We start from the raw sequence: 16,500 nt of genomic DNA, 5'->3' as shown, positions 1-16,500 counted from the left end.
AAGGAATTTGCCTCTGAGAGTGAACCAGGAATAAGGCCCTCTCTGTCCAACCTGGCTGGTTGGAATGAAAAGCTGGAAATTTTGGGGAGCAAATGACAATTTACTATTTGCTCCTAAACATGGAAAAAAAGACTAAAATGGTCATTCCGCCCAATTTAGTTAAATCGATTTACACAAATGACTGCTTTCGTCCATTTTTCAGATTTTGGGAGCAAATGGTTGATTGTAATTTGTTCCCAGAAATTTTCAGATTTTCATTCCAGCCAGCCAGATCGGACAGATAATCTTATAATATTTATGGGCCTTAATTAAAACAAACAGACGCGTTTCATGCAGATTTCCTGTTATTTCCGCCCCCTTTCAGCATCCATAAATGGATGTTATTTGGAGCTATATTAAAAATAATTGGCTATCTGAAAAGCTCTCTCTCCTTACTTCAGTGTTATGATGCGTTCCCAGTGGTCAACGGATGATGGTGTTAATGTGCATTCTGAGACTAGGGGTGTGCTGAAGCCTTTTTGCTCATTACATGATTTGTCATGTGGCTGTGGTTGCCAATGGCAATCATCTGATGCTGAATTTATTGTTGTTAGCAGCTGGATTTACAACTACTTTCTTTAGCTGTTTTATGGGGATTAATACGAAATCCCGGCGGTCGGAATCCCCGGCGGTCAACATCCCAACGCCGAAATCCTGACAAGGGGGGGACGTGGAATGCCCCCCCTTGCGCACTCGCTGCTTTCACCACACAGCGGGCCCAGTGCCTCGCTACGCTCGGCACACTAATTTATTCTCCCTCTATGGGTGTTGTGGACACCCACAGTGGAACAAAGTGCCGGGATTTCAGTGGTCAGGATTCTGGCGTCGGGATCTTGACCGCTGGGATTCTGACCGCCGGGATTTCAACTGCATCCCGTTTTATGGGTGATGGTGTTCCTTTTGGCATCCAGCAGCTATCACAACCCATTCAGTTCCTCTTTCCTGCATGGGGTGTCGCTCTCTGCTCTGGTCTGAGATACAGGCCAGAGTGTGCTAGAAGCACCAGAACAGAGCGCAACATCCCAGGCAGGAAAGAGCAACAGCATCGGTTGTAAAAGGTGCTGGGTTCTAGAATGAATGTTGACATACTGGGGGAAATTTACTAAAGGAAATTTGTAAAAATATAGGTGTATTTGTATACAGAAATACACTTATTTTTGACATTTACTATCTCGAAAATACGGCAATTCGTAGTCGCATTGATGTGCTATCAATACGAATATGAATTGCCGTATTTTCGGGATAGTAAATGTCAAAAATAAGTGTATTTCTGGATACAAATACACCTATTTTTTACAAATTTCCTTTAGTAAATTTCCCCCACTGTATTAATGGTGACATCTGAAAATTGGCGACATCAAAAATGCCAACTTTGTTTTAATGTTTGTATTTGCTGTAGATAGAATTCAGTGTCGTCAGGTTAAATATCACCATTATAACCGTCGGCATAATGAATGACAACATTGTGAACATTGACAAAATATACCTCACCATTGAACTCTTTTGCAATGAACTGACCTGTCAGCTGACCTCTTCAGCTCATAAGTAGGTAGTTAGAATGATGCGGGACAGTAATCACAAGTATGTAGCAGATCATCTTACCATAAATTTTAAAAACAAGCAAATATATAAAAAATGTATGCGTGGTTTTATGGTGTATTTATGTACTAAGCATTGGCGAGAGATAACGTGCAAGAAGATAAAGTAGTAACCAGTCAGCTCCTATTTGTCATTTTTGTCATTTTTCAAAGACGCCCTATAACATGCCAGTTAGGAGCTGATAGGCTCCTGCTTTATCGCTGTGCACTTTATCTTTTACCGAAGCTTAGTACATAGACCCCAATGTCTGTGTGTCCATAGCAGTCTTGCACAGAAGTGGGCCGCTCTGGCTTTCAGACTTGCAAAAACATCCCGGGTTTTTGCACATGAACGCGCATCAACCCGGGATTTTGTGCAGTGTGAAAGGGTCTTGGTTGAATATCCCATGTTCAGTATTCCGGGATCTCTACCCAGGTCCTGACACGGGATGCGTGTGAACGGGTATTCCGGGTCAGCGTGACCCAGATCCCGTTCACTGCAGTGAAAATGCGTCGCTGGGAGGTGCTGACACCTCCCAGCGCCGCCCCGGCCAAGCCTCCAGATGATGCCACCCGCCCGACTTCATTCCGGGTCTGGTGACCAGTGTGAATTGGTACATTCCCGGGTAGTGTCTCGGGTTGCACCTGGGAACACAGTCCCGGGTATGACCCGGGACTGCGAATGTGAAAGGGGTATTACAGCTGTCGTTGAGACCCACATCAGATGTCACCAGTAGGCATTCTGGAAACTCTAGTTCGGCCACAGACGGCCCAGCCCTGGTATTATACTGTATCTGTAGTAATGCACCCCATCTGTGCCGCTTCCATGTGCTCCTGTTCCAGTTCCAGGAACTATGGGGAACAGCACCACCTCCTGCATTTACTGCTTTAGTGCAGCCTGGGGCCCAGTAACCCGAAACCCTTATCTGCAGGTCTGGGTCCTCGTCAGGGACTGGAATAATTCTCCCTCCCAGGCTGCACGCTATGGGAAATCTCCAGGTGACGTCCAGACATTGGCAGCGAGGGGTTAATAGCCTGGGAGTGTGCACTGTGTTCCAGATGGTGCATTACAGTAACACAGCTCATATTGTTTAGATTATCCCACTGCAAACACAGATCCTCCATTACCATTTATGGAAGTGAGTGCGGAAAATTGAGTGCAGATGTGAGTTCGCAGGATGACTGCTGGCTGGCCATCAAACCGGCCTCATCCACATGCAACGATCTTCCGAGATAAAAATAAATATTCCGGGCTGGGATGTCAGAAGGAAAACACAATAACAGCGTTTAAAGGAGAATTTCAGCTATTTTATGGAGTTTACTGTTTTTTATTTTTTGTTTGAGTTTTTTTTTTCCTCATTTTCAATTACGGCTGAATTCAGCTGTTTTGTTAAAGGAAAATGTTATCCTCGTCTGCAAATACTGTGTACTAAGAATAGCCGAATTCAGACCCGAGCACATAGCACATTTTGTTTGCAAATGGGCAAAACGATGCTGCACTGCAGGTGGGGCAGATGTAACATGTGCGGAGAGAGTTAAGGCTGGGCGATTTTTTTTTTTTCCACTTAAGCTGCTTTCAGCTCAAAAGCCGCCCAGTGTGTACGGCCCAGCGATGATGCAGATGAGCAAAGGGGTGGACGGCTTTACCTAGTGTCCTGCTATGGAAAGTTGTCCACCCCTGGGATATTCGCTTAGATGGGCAAAAATGGCTCTGTGTGTATGCGCTCCATCATCGCTGCCCAAAAACCCCCAGTGTGTATGCACCTTTAGATTTGGATGGGTTATTTTGTTTGTGTGCAGGGTAAATACTGGCTCCCTTATTTATACACTGCAATTTAGATATCAGTTTGAACACCCCTCTCCCAAATCTAATGGGGCATACAGACAGGGCGATTTCAGCATTTCTAAGCAATCTGAGTAGATTGCTTAGAAATGGAGCACGGATCACTCTGTGTGTATGCCCCTCAGCGATGGTGATGGTCGGTCCTGTGAGCCGTCGTATGCGCTGTCTTTTCTGCTAAACTCGCTGCATTTTTCCTATTCGCATAGGAAAAACGCTGATCCACGCGGAACGCTCAGCACTCCCTGCAGTTGCATCCCAGTTGTGCAGCGATGCCTGCTGAGCTATCAATGCGTTAGCATGTCACTCAGCACCGGCTCCCCCAAACCCTCGTGTTTGCAGGGCTTAACACTCCCTGCACATGTTGCATCTGCCCCACCTGCAAACTAAATGTGCCCTAAATAACCCCTTACAACCATATGATAGTAATGCACATTTGTTTATTAACGGACTAATGCCACAATTATATGGCAGCAGAGATTGGCCTTGAACTAACTACAAATATGAGAGGTGCTATCCTGCTGAGACTTGTAGTTCCACACAGAAAAAAAATCACTCTGTATTGTAAAGTACTGCTTCTAATTATAATAATTATAATGAACTCTAAAAGTAACATGGGGCACAATCAGCGTACTTGGTTTTGGTTACAAAATATTGCTCTCCGTTCCCCTCACCAGCGGCCGACGCCTCTGTGTCCCCTACCCGCCTCGCATCGTCCCCTGCCCGCCTCGCAGTGTCCCCCGCCTGCCTCGCAGCTTCCCCCGCCGGAAGGCTGCACATAAGATTTAGCAGTACTTGTCTAGTTTCACAGCGCCGTGCGTCTGAGTCCCCTTGCGGGGCTCCCTTCGCTCGCCCACACTGCGGGCTCGGTGGCTCGCTACGCTCGCCACGCTATTTAAAATCAACTCCATGCCAACATGGATAGTGGAGGTATGAACTATCCATGTTGGCATGGAGTTAAGTTACTTTTTTTAACATAGATTGTGGCGAGCGTAGAACCCGGAAGTAGCCTGGCGCCGTGAAACTACACAAGTACCGATTTAGCAAATCTTATGTGCAGCCGGTCCTACCTCCCGACTCCAATTCAATGCGCACGTGACCGCACATCGGGTCGGATGGGGTGTCTAGACATGCTATTTGGGTACACGCCTCAGCATCGATATCTTTCATATACACGGAGCTATTGAGCGATTGGTCGTATTAATCGCTCAGGAACGCCCAAATCTTTTGCCAAATCTATCTGTGTGCATGCATCTTATGGTCTTTCCTGCATGCAGATAGATCATAGACCATTTGTGTCATGTGTATGCACGATGAACAGTTCGGTAAAGCTGATTGGCTGGCTCCCACTCCCCTCCACCATCATTAAAGATCAATCGTTCAGGTATAATTGTTTGCACAGGAGTTGTGCGGAAATCGTTAACGAGATTGGATCATTTGCTAAATCTTTCTGTGTGTATGCATCTTAGCTGCACAATAAGAACTGATAATTCCTGTACTAAGGGCTTAAGGTGGATACAGACTGGGTGCCTAGATCAGATCTGATCGCTGGGTGGCTAATTGTATGAGCCCATCGAAATTATAAGTATACACCACCCGAACAGAGCGGAATCCCACCCTGTGCAAATCCTGCGATTTCCTTAGCACACCTTGTAAAAATTAGCTGGATTGATAATTAGCTGCAAATCCATACGCAAGCTGCTCGCCATGTAATGATTCCCCAGTGTGCGCAGTCTGTGTGTAGCCCAGGACTTACTCAGCAGCTGCCATAGAATCAGGCTAATCAAGGGCGGAGCTTATGTCACATGACTTCCCCTCACACACCTGGCCACGCCTGCATTATCCCTGACACTCCCAGATAACAGCCGCTCACCATGTAATGATTCCCCAGTGTGTGCAGTCTGTGGGTAGCCCAGGACTTACTCAGCGGCTGTGACAGAATCAGGCTGATCGGGGGCGGGGCTGACATCACATGACTTCCCCTCATACACCTGGGCACACCTGCATATTCCCTGACACTCCCAGATAACAGCCGCTCACCATGTAATGATTCCCCAGTGTGCGCAGTCTGTGCGTAGCCCAGGACTTAAGGTGGCCATACATCAGAAAGATATTGTACCCAATCATACAATCTCAATTGATTGTAAGATGGATTGTATGCAGATTGTGCGCACATCTTGTGTACAAAAATCATACAATCAATCATCAGATGGATTGTATGACTAATTGTATGATGGATTGTATGCAGATTGTGTGCACATCTTGTGTACACAATCATACAGCAGATGGATTGTATGACTGATTGTAAGATGGATTGTGTGTAGATTCGGTGTCCAAAAACCACCAAGGACTGCCGGGGATTTCAAGGGAAATTGTACACAATCATGAGCGCAATCGATCTTAAGATCGATCTTTCTGATGTATGGCCAGCTTTACTCAGCAGCTGTGATAGAATCAGGCTGATCAGGGGGCGGAGCTAACAACACATGACTTCCCCTCATACACCTGGCCACGCCTGCATATTCCCTGACACTCCCAGATAACAGCCGCTCACCATGTAATGATTCCCCAGTGTGCGCTGTCTGTGCGTAGCCCAGGACTTACTCAGCGGCTGTGATAGAATCAGGCTGATCGGGGGCGGGGCTGACATCACATGACTTCCCCTCACACACCTGGGCACACCTGCATATTCCCTGACACTCCCATATAACAGCCGCTCACCATGTAATGATCCCCCAGTGTGTGCAATCTGTGCGTAGCCCAGGACTTACTCAGCGGCTGTGACAGTATCAAGCTGATCGGGGGCGGGGCTGACATCACATGACACTCATCGACTGTCTTCCTCCACATACTCATCTCTATCTTTGGCCTCAAGCCTCTAGTTGTATGTTGATCAAGTCCTCAACGTACTTACATTTAAGCTGTAATGTGTATTGAACTGTGGCATTCATTTTACCTGTAATCTATTTCTGTTATTTATTTAATGTAATGTTGTTTTGTCTCCCTGTCCTGTTCCTTTGTACGGCGCTGCGGATCACTTGTGGCGCCTTATAAATAAAATTGTAATGATATATCATGCATATTGTTTAGTGTCTGTACGCACTATATCATTAATGTAGTGCGCTTCCTGGTAAAGCGGAACCTTCTCTATTCCAGGCTGGTTATCTGGTATCAGTGATAGCGATGAGCTGTGAGTCATTGTCCTATTATGACACCCGTAGGGCGGCCACGAGCGGCGCTTATGCTTTGTGCATGTGTGTACACACTCCTCAACCTTAATGGTTATTAATAAGAGAACAGAAGAATATAATAGATCCCGGATGGGGAGTCCTGACGTGTGATGGCAATTATTATATCATAACGATGTTGTGTCTTTATTGTGCCAGCTGATCTTATTATTAGACCCTTACTTTGCAACATTACCTAGTGTCTATGATGGTGCTGCTATGGGGCCCATTTATCGGATTCGGTATGAAATACCGACGGTCGAAATACCGACAGCTATTGACCGACGGTCAAAATACCGACATTTAAAATCCCGACAAGGTCAAAATACCGACATATAGAATATAGACAGGTGAAAAAGTCAACATGACTTTCAGTTGACAGGTCGCGAGGTCCACATGGGTTTTTTCACTGTTTTTTGACCCGAATGTCGACATGGACACAATTTGAAGTCAACCGCAGCCCCTTGCAGCGCTTACTTCGCTCGCAATGCTTCGGGCACGGTGGCTCGCTGTGCTCGGCACACTATTTTATTCTCCCACCATGCCCTGGTGCACGGGTGTCAAACACAAGGCCCGCGGGCCAAATCCGGCCCGCCAGACCTAGTCATGTGGCCCGCGCGAGGAGATAGCACGCTGGGGCAGTGTGTCTAAAACAGGAGTGCTGCGGGCCGGGTCCACGTCCGCGGCCGCCTTACCTGTTCCTCCACTGTCGGCGGCCATGTTCTTGTAGGCACATATGTATGCGGCTACAGAAACATGGCCGCCGGCCTCCACGGCTACGTGGAGGAGGGCCCGGCCGCCTGTTCCCTCTGATGCCCGGCAGTGACAGACACTGGGTGGGGACGTCATGACGATGACGCCGCCCGCCCATGCGTCTGTAGAGAAGTAGGAGCAGGCAGGGAAGCTGGACCGGGAGTCGGGAGCAGTGTGGCCACAGCAAGCAGTGAAGAAAAGCTGGAAGCCGCAGCAGCTGCAGGACAGACGGAGAAACAGTAAGTGAGGATGAGGATCACACTCACAATAAAAAATATATATATCTGCTGTTTCCTGAGGTGTCCCCGTGTATAATAATAATAATGCCATGACACCACAGGCTGCTCCTCCTGTATAATCATTTATGTGTCATGGCATTACTTTTATTATATTATACAGGGGGAGCAGTCTGTGGTGTCATGGCATTATTATTATACAGGGGGAGCAGCCTGTGGTGTCATGGCATTATAATTATACAGGGGGACCTGCAGATACAACCGGCCCTTTGAGGGTGACCAAACTGCTGATGCGGCCCCCGATGAATTTAAGTTTGACACCCCTGCCCTAGTGGATGGTAGGGCTTAAAATACTGCCTGTCGGCACATGTCGGGACAAAAAACAGTGAAAAAACCCATGTCGACCTGTCGCCCGAAAGTCATGTTTACTTTTTCACCTGTCTACATTCTATATGTCGGTATTTTGACCTTGTCGGGATTTTAAATGTCGGGATTTGGACCTTGTCGGGATTTTAAATGTCGGTATTTTGTCGGGAATTTGTCGGGAATTTGACCGCAGGTCAATGGTTGTCGGTATTTTGACCATCGGGATTTTGACTGCATCCCCATTTATCAAAGTATAATTGTGGCTATATCACCCAAAAATGCAACTAAGTACCCCCTCCCCATTCCACATTTGCATATTGCAATGCAATCTGGCCCAGATATCATTGAATATGCGATCCATCATAAATAGGCCCTTATGTCTGCTTTCACAGCTCGTTCAATAAAGTTTCCTTTGTTTGACTTCTCATCTCCTTAATGCCATTTTACAAGGAACCGCAAATGAATTGGGAACTTATGACATCATGAGAGGCAGGCTATGATGGAGTGTGTGGATCATAGGGTTGACGGTCTCTACTGTAGGTCAATCCCAAAAAACAACAACATTCACAAGGTCGACATTGGCAAAAGGAAAAAGGTAGACACATGAAAAGGGAGATTTTTATTGTTTTTTTGTGTCAATGTCGACACGGACTCCCAATAAGTGAAGCGTGTACCCTTGCATGGTTTGCATCACCAATTATTATAGTCCGTGTGGATCATAAAGCATGAAAAAGTCTGTTTTTTTCCCAAGGTCGACCTGTACATTTTAGATCACCCGGATCCCGTAAACCAGAGCATGTTGCTGACGGTTGACATTGATGCAGTATAATTGTAGCCACAAGGGGCTCCATCCCACTGGAATCATCTCTGCCCGCCGCACATCTACTATTGCACACAAACCGTGTATCATGCATGTATTCAGCAGAATGCTGCTGGCGCTCTTGTGACGTGGGTCGGCGTCTTGAGATGGCAGAGGAGGAAGCTGACTGGCTGCAGCAGGTCTTCCAGATGTGAATCTGTCCTCAGTGTAGCTGGCCCATGTGCGCTCTGAGTATACAGCTTACGCAGCAAATATATGATTACATTTCCTCAACCACTGAAGCCAGACTCGTGATTTTGACTCATCAGCAATAAAGAGGCTTGTAGTGGACATCAGACAAAGTCGTCTAAAAATAAAAACGATCTCTGTGTCCTGTGGGGCCTTCTGTCTGCAGACTGAGCTCTGTTAATGTTCCTAAAAGGGGAAGAACACTTATATATTAGTCTGTGTGTGCACAGGCCGGAACAGTGTAGCAACAGGTACAACATCTACTCCCGGCTCTTACCTGTACAGGGCTGTGCGGAGAAGGGACCAGGTGCACAATCACCCAATAGCCGGACCTCTGATATATCCAGACGGTTGGACAGCGCTATTCTATTTGCATGGTTGGATGATGACCACGTGCCTGGTCACGTCAGATTGTACCATCTGTCCCACCAAATAGGCATCTGATGTAATCTGAGCCAGAGGTCCTTTAAATCAGCCCAGTTGGCCATCACAGTTTCATGGTTTTCGCCTCTCAAGGTTTAATCTTCTAGGGGTGTTTGTTGTTGTCTCGTCCTGTTATCTGTCTGTCTGAGATGCCCATTACCCCATATATTTTCTGCATGGTACTGTATCATATGCAGGGCTGTAAGTAGCGTGGTGTGGAAGGTGCTCGGCACACAACACATTTGCCCTGTGCCTGCACCATCTGCAACTACACATGGCTGTCCACGTATGCATGTGCAGCTGCCTGCTGTAATGTATAATAGTAGCAGTGTGTCTGGTGTGTTCTGTACCGGACGCACCACTGCTAATATACATTACAGCAGACAATGCTGCAGTTGGCTGCCCTGTGTCCATCACCTCCCCATCCTAGTCTCCTACAGCATCTCAGGAGGGACTTCCACGAAGCACAGGACACATTCTGGGGCTGGCTGGCTGCAGCTGCTCAGCACAACAATTGTAATGGTCCTAATGTGTATAAGGATTTCTTATGCGGTGTAGCGTTTTACTCTACTGTGTGGTGTAATGGGAGTTCTACTATGTGGTCTAATGTGTATAAGGAGCACTACTGCGTGGCATAACATGTAGAAGGGATACTAGTTTGTGGCATACTGTGTATAAGGGGTACTGATGTCTAGTGTAATGTGTATAAAGTGCACTACTGTGTAGCATAACATATATAATGGGTACTGTGTGGTGTAATGTGTATAAGGGGTACTACTGTGTGGTGTAATGTGTATAAAGGGGTACTACTGTGTGGTGTAATGTGAATTGGTACTATTATGTGGCCACACCCCTTTCCGTGAAATATTTGGCACGCACCTTCAGCGCACAATGTCCTTCTTTTGAATTGCAGAAAGGGGGGGGGTACAATTCTCACTGCCACAGGTCACCAAAATGTCTAGTTATAGCCTGGATCATAAGGCATGGGTATGATGTAATTGACCACTGGAAGGGAAGGCAGGGAGATGCTGGGAAAGGCGATGCCATGCATCACGCCACCCCAAACTTAGGCATTAAGAGGGGGAGCTGCTCTCCCGGCCAACGATTTGTGAGTCTCCCAAGACCAATGAATGAATTACGAGATAACTGTGATGTGCAAATGTTTGGTGCCACCATTCTAGATTCCTTTTATATCTGATGTATAATTATTATTACTATTATTAATAACTATCATTTATTTAGTTCTGCTGTATACTGTAGCTATGTACAACCAAGGGAAGAAGCAGATGTAACATACATTGATTATCAGTAACAGTTGACTTCTCCTCGCTAGAACTCGCACTCTATGGTACGGATGGTATTATGGTTAGCATTCCTGCCTCACAGCACTGAGGTCATGGGTTTGTTTCCCATCATGACCCTGACTGTGCGAAGTTTGTATATTCTCCCCATGCTTGCGTGGGTTTCCTCCGGGTGCTCCGGTTTCCTCCCACAATCCAAAAATACAGGTAGGTTAAGTGGCTCCTGACAAAACTGCTGGCGGCGGAGCTGCTCTCAGGTTGTGCTGCTGGTAATACGCATTGTACCGATCGGTCTTCTGAGGCGAAGAATATATCACAGTGGAACCTTTTCACATCTGTTCCTGATCTATAATGGCTGCTGCCTGCTTGGGACCAATCTCAGACTACAAATCCCTTTATAAATGAGCATATTTTACCATTGTGAAAACTCCCGTCTGTCCCCACAGTGCACACCAGAGACTTTTGCTCTCAGATTAATAATGAAAGATGAGAGAGGAGAATCGGGAATCTTTGGCATGGTGCGCGAGCTAGGGCGGCTTGCGGTGCAGATTTGCTGAGTGAGGCAGGTTGGAACAAATGGAAAAGCTTTATTTCTGCACTTGGACGGTGTCGGATTTTAGTACAAGCACTTTCCCAGCTGGCTCCTTGGCAGTCGCGCTTTGTCCCGGTATACACGCGTGTATCGCTGGGTTTGGGATCATTACGGTAGTTATGAGCTCCACGTGGTGTCGGGTGGAATATTTTTGGCTGTATCACAAATAAATTTTAGTTTTAAAGACAACTTCTCTTTAAAGCCTGAAGCTTGTTCTGTGGATCTTGGCAGCTCCGTCACAAAGCCGCAGAAGTAGGAGAATTATCTGCTCTCTCATATACGCTGTGGATGCAGGTCCGTCCGTTGTATCATTTATTATATTGATGTATATAAGTATTTGGGACTGGGATGAGAACTGTATGCCGGCCAGATTTACTAACGGGGACCTCCACCACCAGATAATCTCTTACCCCAGGAGATATGCAAAACCAGGTCGCAACAACTGGGGGGCAGTTGTTGCAGCATCTCAGGGTGGTTCCCAGGTGCAAATCCTTGAGCATAATTTGCTTCTTAAGCCTAAGGGCCAGATGTACTAAGCTTCAAAAGTGATAAAATGAAGAGTGATAAACAGCCAGCCAATCAGCTCCTACCTGCCATGTCACAGGCTGGGTTTGAAAAATGAAAGGTAAGAGATGATTGGCTGGCTGTTTATCACTCTCCATGTTATCACTTTTGAAGCTTGATACATCTGGCCCAAAATGAGACCTAGAAACCGCTTTCCTGTACCTAGGCCTTTTCTGCCTTATTCTTATCTTTTCTGTAAAATCTACAAAGTTCACAATCCTTCTGTCCACCATCCGCTCTTATTGTCTCCTTCCTTATATTGCTTGGATTCTTCTGATTTCCTTTCACTGTAGCCAACACCTGATGTTCTCAGGTGTTCTAGGTCATCTCCTGACCTTGTCTCTCAGGCCTTGTTTTACAGTCACATCCTCTGAATCTCTGACTTTCTCAGGTGTTGTAGGTCCTCTCCTGGTCTCATCTCTCAGCCCTCGTTTTACATTCATGTCCTCCACTTCCCTGATGTTCTCAGGTGTTCTAGACCCTTTCCTGATCTAGTCTCCGAGCCCTTGTTCATGTCCTCCCGGACATTCTCAGGTGTTCTAGACCCTTTCCTGATCTTGACTCTCAGCCCTCTTTGTACATTCACTTCCTCGGTTCTCGTGTTCTAGGTCAGTGATGGCTAACCTTGACACTCCAGCTGTTGTTGAACTACACATCTCAGCATGCCCTGCTACAGTTTTACTATATGGCCATGCTAAAACTGATGCAAGGCAACCTGGGATGTGTAGTTCAACAACAGCTGGAGTGTCAAGGTTAGCCATCACTATTCTAGGTCCTCTCTGACCTTGTATTAGATTCACATCTTTTGCCATTGTGTCACAGTACAAAGTTCCCTTTTTTTCCTCTGTGCTCTGTGTAATACCTTTGATGTTACATTCCTAAAGGTCAGTATTTCTCAAAGCTGCCATTGGAGAGTTCTGGATCGGTTGCCTGGATTTGTGCCCTCAGCTGTGGCTAGAAAATTTGTCAGTCATGACATTCTCCAATGATTCTGCCTACGTGGAAGGGACATTAATATGCCCTATTGTAATTGTGACTCAGTACAGTATGTCGAGGACCTCTCCACCTGTAACCCAGACCACATGTGATGTGTGTGTGTGTGTGTGTATTGGGGGGGTTACAGAACATCTCTCCCATATTTCCAAGGTGTAAAATAAATGCCACTCTCTCCGATATAGCTTCTCCTGTACATGAAACGAGCCGGTATCCCGGGAGCCCGGCATCTGGCTCGTTTCAGAGGAAATCTCCTATAATAACAGATGACACTGATGGAGATTACAAGCAATAATTGCATTTTCTCCTTTGTAGACCAAAACCTTTTAAGCATGCATCGTTCGTTGTTGTTTTCTTATTAGGTTTGTTTCTGGAGCTGATACTGGACAGAATATTGAGTTCCCCTGATAGATGCGCCTGTCAGGATTGTATTATCTCTGCCGTCCTGTCACTAATGCTACGTTTTCCTGCATTCTCTAGTTCTTTCTGTAGACGTTGTCCCCTCTTGTACAGCAGAGTCTTCCTGAAGAGCATTGTGACATTAATATTCATCAAAGGCAACAAATGTACAGTATTTAAGTCCCTAAATCCAGGCACCCATTATAGCAGTGAACAAGCAGTGAGTGACTGACAGTCTTGTAGACTTGCTTTACGTTATGGTGTCATGGTGGACGCAAATTCGACAGAACCCTTGTATCGGCAATGTCACCACGATGTGTTACTGACAGTATAATCTTGCCCAAGACACAGCGCAAGTGCTGCGCCAACCGAGGGTGCGACTTAGTACACCAAGGTGCGACTAAGTATGGCTCCCATTCGTTCCTATGGCTGCACCCCTTCGATAGGCGCTGGCAGCTTGCCGCTAATAAGGTGCTCGGTGATAAAGATAAGTAGGGTTACATCTTTAGTAATTCAACCTGGCAGAGTTTGTGAAGTTTGAAAGTTTTCCTGAAGCCAGAAAGGCTTTGCTGGGTCCCCATTCCCAGCAATAGGGACTGTACTGCCAACACAATGTACCACCAATGCCATCTATAGTGTTCATTCTAGCACCCTGCCTCTTCAAACCACGCAAAGTTCCTGTTCCGTGCTTGGGATGTCGCTCTCTGCTGTGCTGCTTCAAGCACAGTGTTGACTGTATTTCAACACTGATATGCAGACCAGACCTGTGCTAGAAAGAGCACTACGATCTATAGGTGACATGGACGACCTTGAACTAATTTTACCGCTGCTTGACTCCTCGGGAAATAAAGGCCTTAGAAACAGATAGTCGGATAACCCGGAAGCATGTATTTTACTTTTTATGATTGAGATGTGAACGGTTTTGTGTTGGGGTGTACCGGAATTTATACAACTTATTGTGTAGCACATGATAAGGGATTCCATGGCGACCAGAGGTCTTACTCAGTCTCCATGGGCAGTAAAAGAGCATGTACTGAGAATGTAATTCATTATAGAGGACAAACAGGCGGCACTGGCCAGATGTCTATACATATAGCAGGCTTCCTGCCATCGTCTGCAGCGGGAGACAGAAGGCGAGTTGGGGAGAGGTGACCAAGGGACTGTGCAGTCCAGGAATACAAGAAGATGGGGTACTTGTGTATTATCACGGCGCCCGCAAAATCGGCCGAAAATCGCATGCAAAAATCGGATGCGATTTAGAGGCCGATTTTCAGCGATTTCCTACCGATTTGCATGCTATTCCATCCTTGCACACCCCCACTATCCAAGTCAGCCTGATGCGTGGCGAGCGGATGCGGTACGTGTCCTCCCGACCTGTTCATACCCCCACCATCCACGTCGGCGTGGAGTTGATTTTATAAAGCGTGGCGAGCGGACGCTTAAAAGTGATGTAGCTTAAGACGCGTACCTGGTGCCCTCTGGTCAGGGGTGCAGACGCGTACCTGGTGCCCTCTGGTCACGGGTGCAGAAGCGTACCTGGTGCCCTCTGGTCACGGGTGCAGAAGCCTACCTGTCGCTCTCTGGTCACCGGTGCAGACGCGTACCTTGCACTCTGGTCACAGGTGCAGATGATGCGTACCTGGCGCCCCAAAAGCAAACCCAGCTTAATACCCATTGCCTTCCTGCTCTCACGTCCCCTGTGTCCTTCTCTGGCCAGCACAGCGGCCATGTGACGCCGTTCCTGCGGATTATGAATGTATAATCACCCCGCACATCTCTCAGGAATCATTGATCTGTATTCTGGATGGGTTTGCTCGCCGCTTGTCCTCGGAGTGTCAGCAGCAGGAATATAACATTACACGTTATCTCTGGGCCCTGTTACGTCGCTGTACAGATTGTCCGTTGGTCTCCTGTGGCTTCATATTAAATTATAGAGGCAGCCTGTCAGTGCTTCCAGCGTGATACACTATACTGGCAGAGGATCTGCGCGCTCGCTGTGTATCTCCCGGACGGCCTTCGCTGAAGATCTGTGTAATCTCCGAGCGCATTGCTGTCCGCGGGCAAAGATGCCAGTGGCTGGGGCTACGTACAATGGGTTGTGGTGCGCTGTGTTCTAAAGGTAGGAGAACGTTGGCCTCGGAATGTTTTGCTTCTACGAGGGCGGGAGGCTGCTATATCAGAATAGAGGGGTTCCCTGATGGGGGGCTGTTGTATCGGTACTTGGGGGCATCTGGAGGACGCTGTTATACCAGTATGGAGGGCCCCCCATAATCTCCAATGCTTTTGAGGTTAGGGGGTGGCAGATGGCCCATGAAGACCTGAAATGACAGATGTACGCCGGTCCTGGCTGCTCCTGACAGATGGAGAGTAATCATTTAACGCCAGGTCTATCTAGATGCTGCTGCATTATCTACCAATCTCCAGCCAGATGCATTAATGTGTAGTACAGACAGCTGTGGGCGAGAAGCTCCTGTGCCTGGTGTAACAGAGGTGCCGACCACATAAATAATGCATGGTAGCAGGCACAGAGATTGGAGTAACCTGTATATCGTGTAATGTGCACAGGCAGAGGTTCTGGTTAGTACAAATCCTCCTGTCCCTGGTCATGTCCTTCCGGGTGCTGCTGTCACATATACTGCAGGGCAGTGCCAGGGAGCTGATGCCGTACAGTAGGGAGTGAGGCTGGGAGTGTAGGGAGCTCATGCCGTACAGTAGGGAGTGAGGCTGGGAGTGTACATGTTGTACAGTAGGAAGTGAGGCTGGGAGTGTAGGGAGCTCATGCCGTACAGTAGGGAGTGAGGCTGGGAGTGTAGGGAGCTCATGCCGTACAGTAGGGAGTGAGGCTGGGAGTGTAGGGAGCTCATGCCGTACAGTAGGGAGTGAGGCTGGGAGTGTAGGGAGGTCATGTTGTAAAGTAGGGAGTGAGGCTGGGAGTGTAGGGAGCTCATGTTGTACAGTAGGGAGTGAGGCTGGGAGTGTAGGGAGCTCATGCCGTACAGTAGGGAGTGAGGCTGGGAGTGTAGGGAGCTCATGCCGTACAGTAGGGAGTGAGGCTGGGAGTGTAGGGAGCTCATGCCGTACAGTAGGGAGTGAGGCTGGGAGTGTAGGGAGGTCATGTTGTACAGTAGGGAGTGAGGCTGGG

General features: G+C 47.4%; 1 protein-coding gene across 4 annotated transcripts in view; it reads left to right on the top strand.

Annotated features, from left to right (window-relative positions):
- PARVA (parvin alpha) overlaps positions 1-16,500 on the top strand; it is a 63,371-nt gene that overhangs the window by 9,250 nt on the left and 37,621 nt on the right. The window contains exon 1 of one of the 4 annotated variants that reach the window (XM_083164098.1): positions 15,174-15,477. The exons of the other annotated variants lie outside the window; for them this stretch is intronic. Coding sequence (XP_083020224.1) covers positions 15,450-15,477 — 28 coding nt within the window. The 5' untranslated portion in view covers positions 15,174-15,449. Of the gene's footprint in view, positions 1-15,173; positions 15,478-16,500 lie in introns of those variants that run through there. 4 annotated transcript variants of the gene reach the window in all.

The sequence above is a fragment of the Crinia signifera genome, chromosome 11 (genome assembly GCF_055691185.1).
Source record: "Crinia signifera chromosome 11, ASM5569118v1, whole genome shotgun sequence".
In the NCBI taxonomy this organism is placed as follows: domain Eukaryota; kingdom Metazoa; phylum Chordata; class Amphibia; order Anura; family Myobatrachidae; genus Crinia; species Crinia signifera.
The sequence above is the reverse complement of the archived record's forward strand: the minus strand, read 5'-3'. Positions and strand labels throughout refer to the sequence as shown.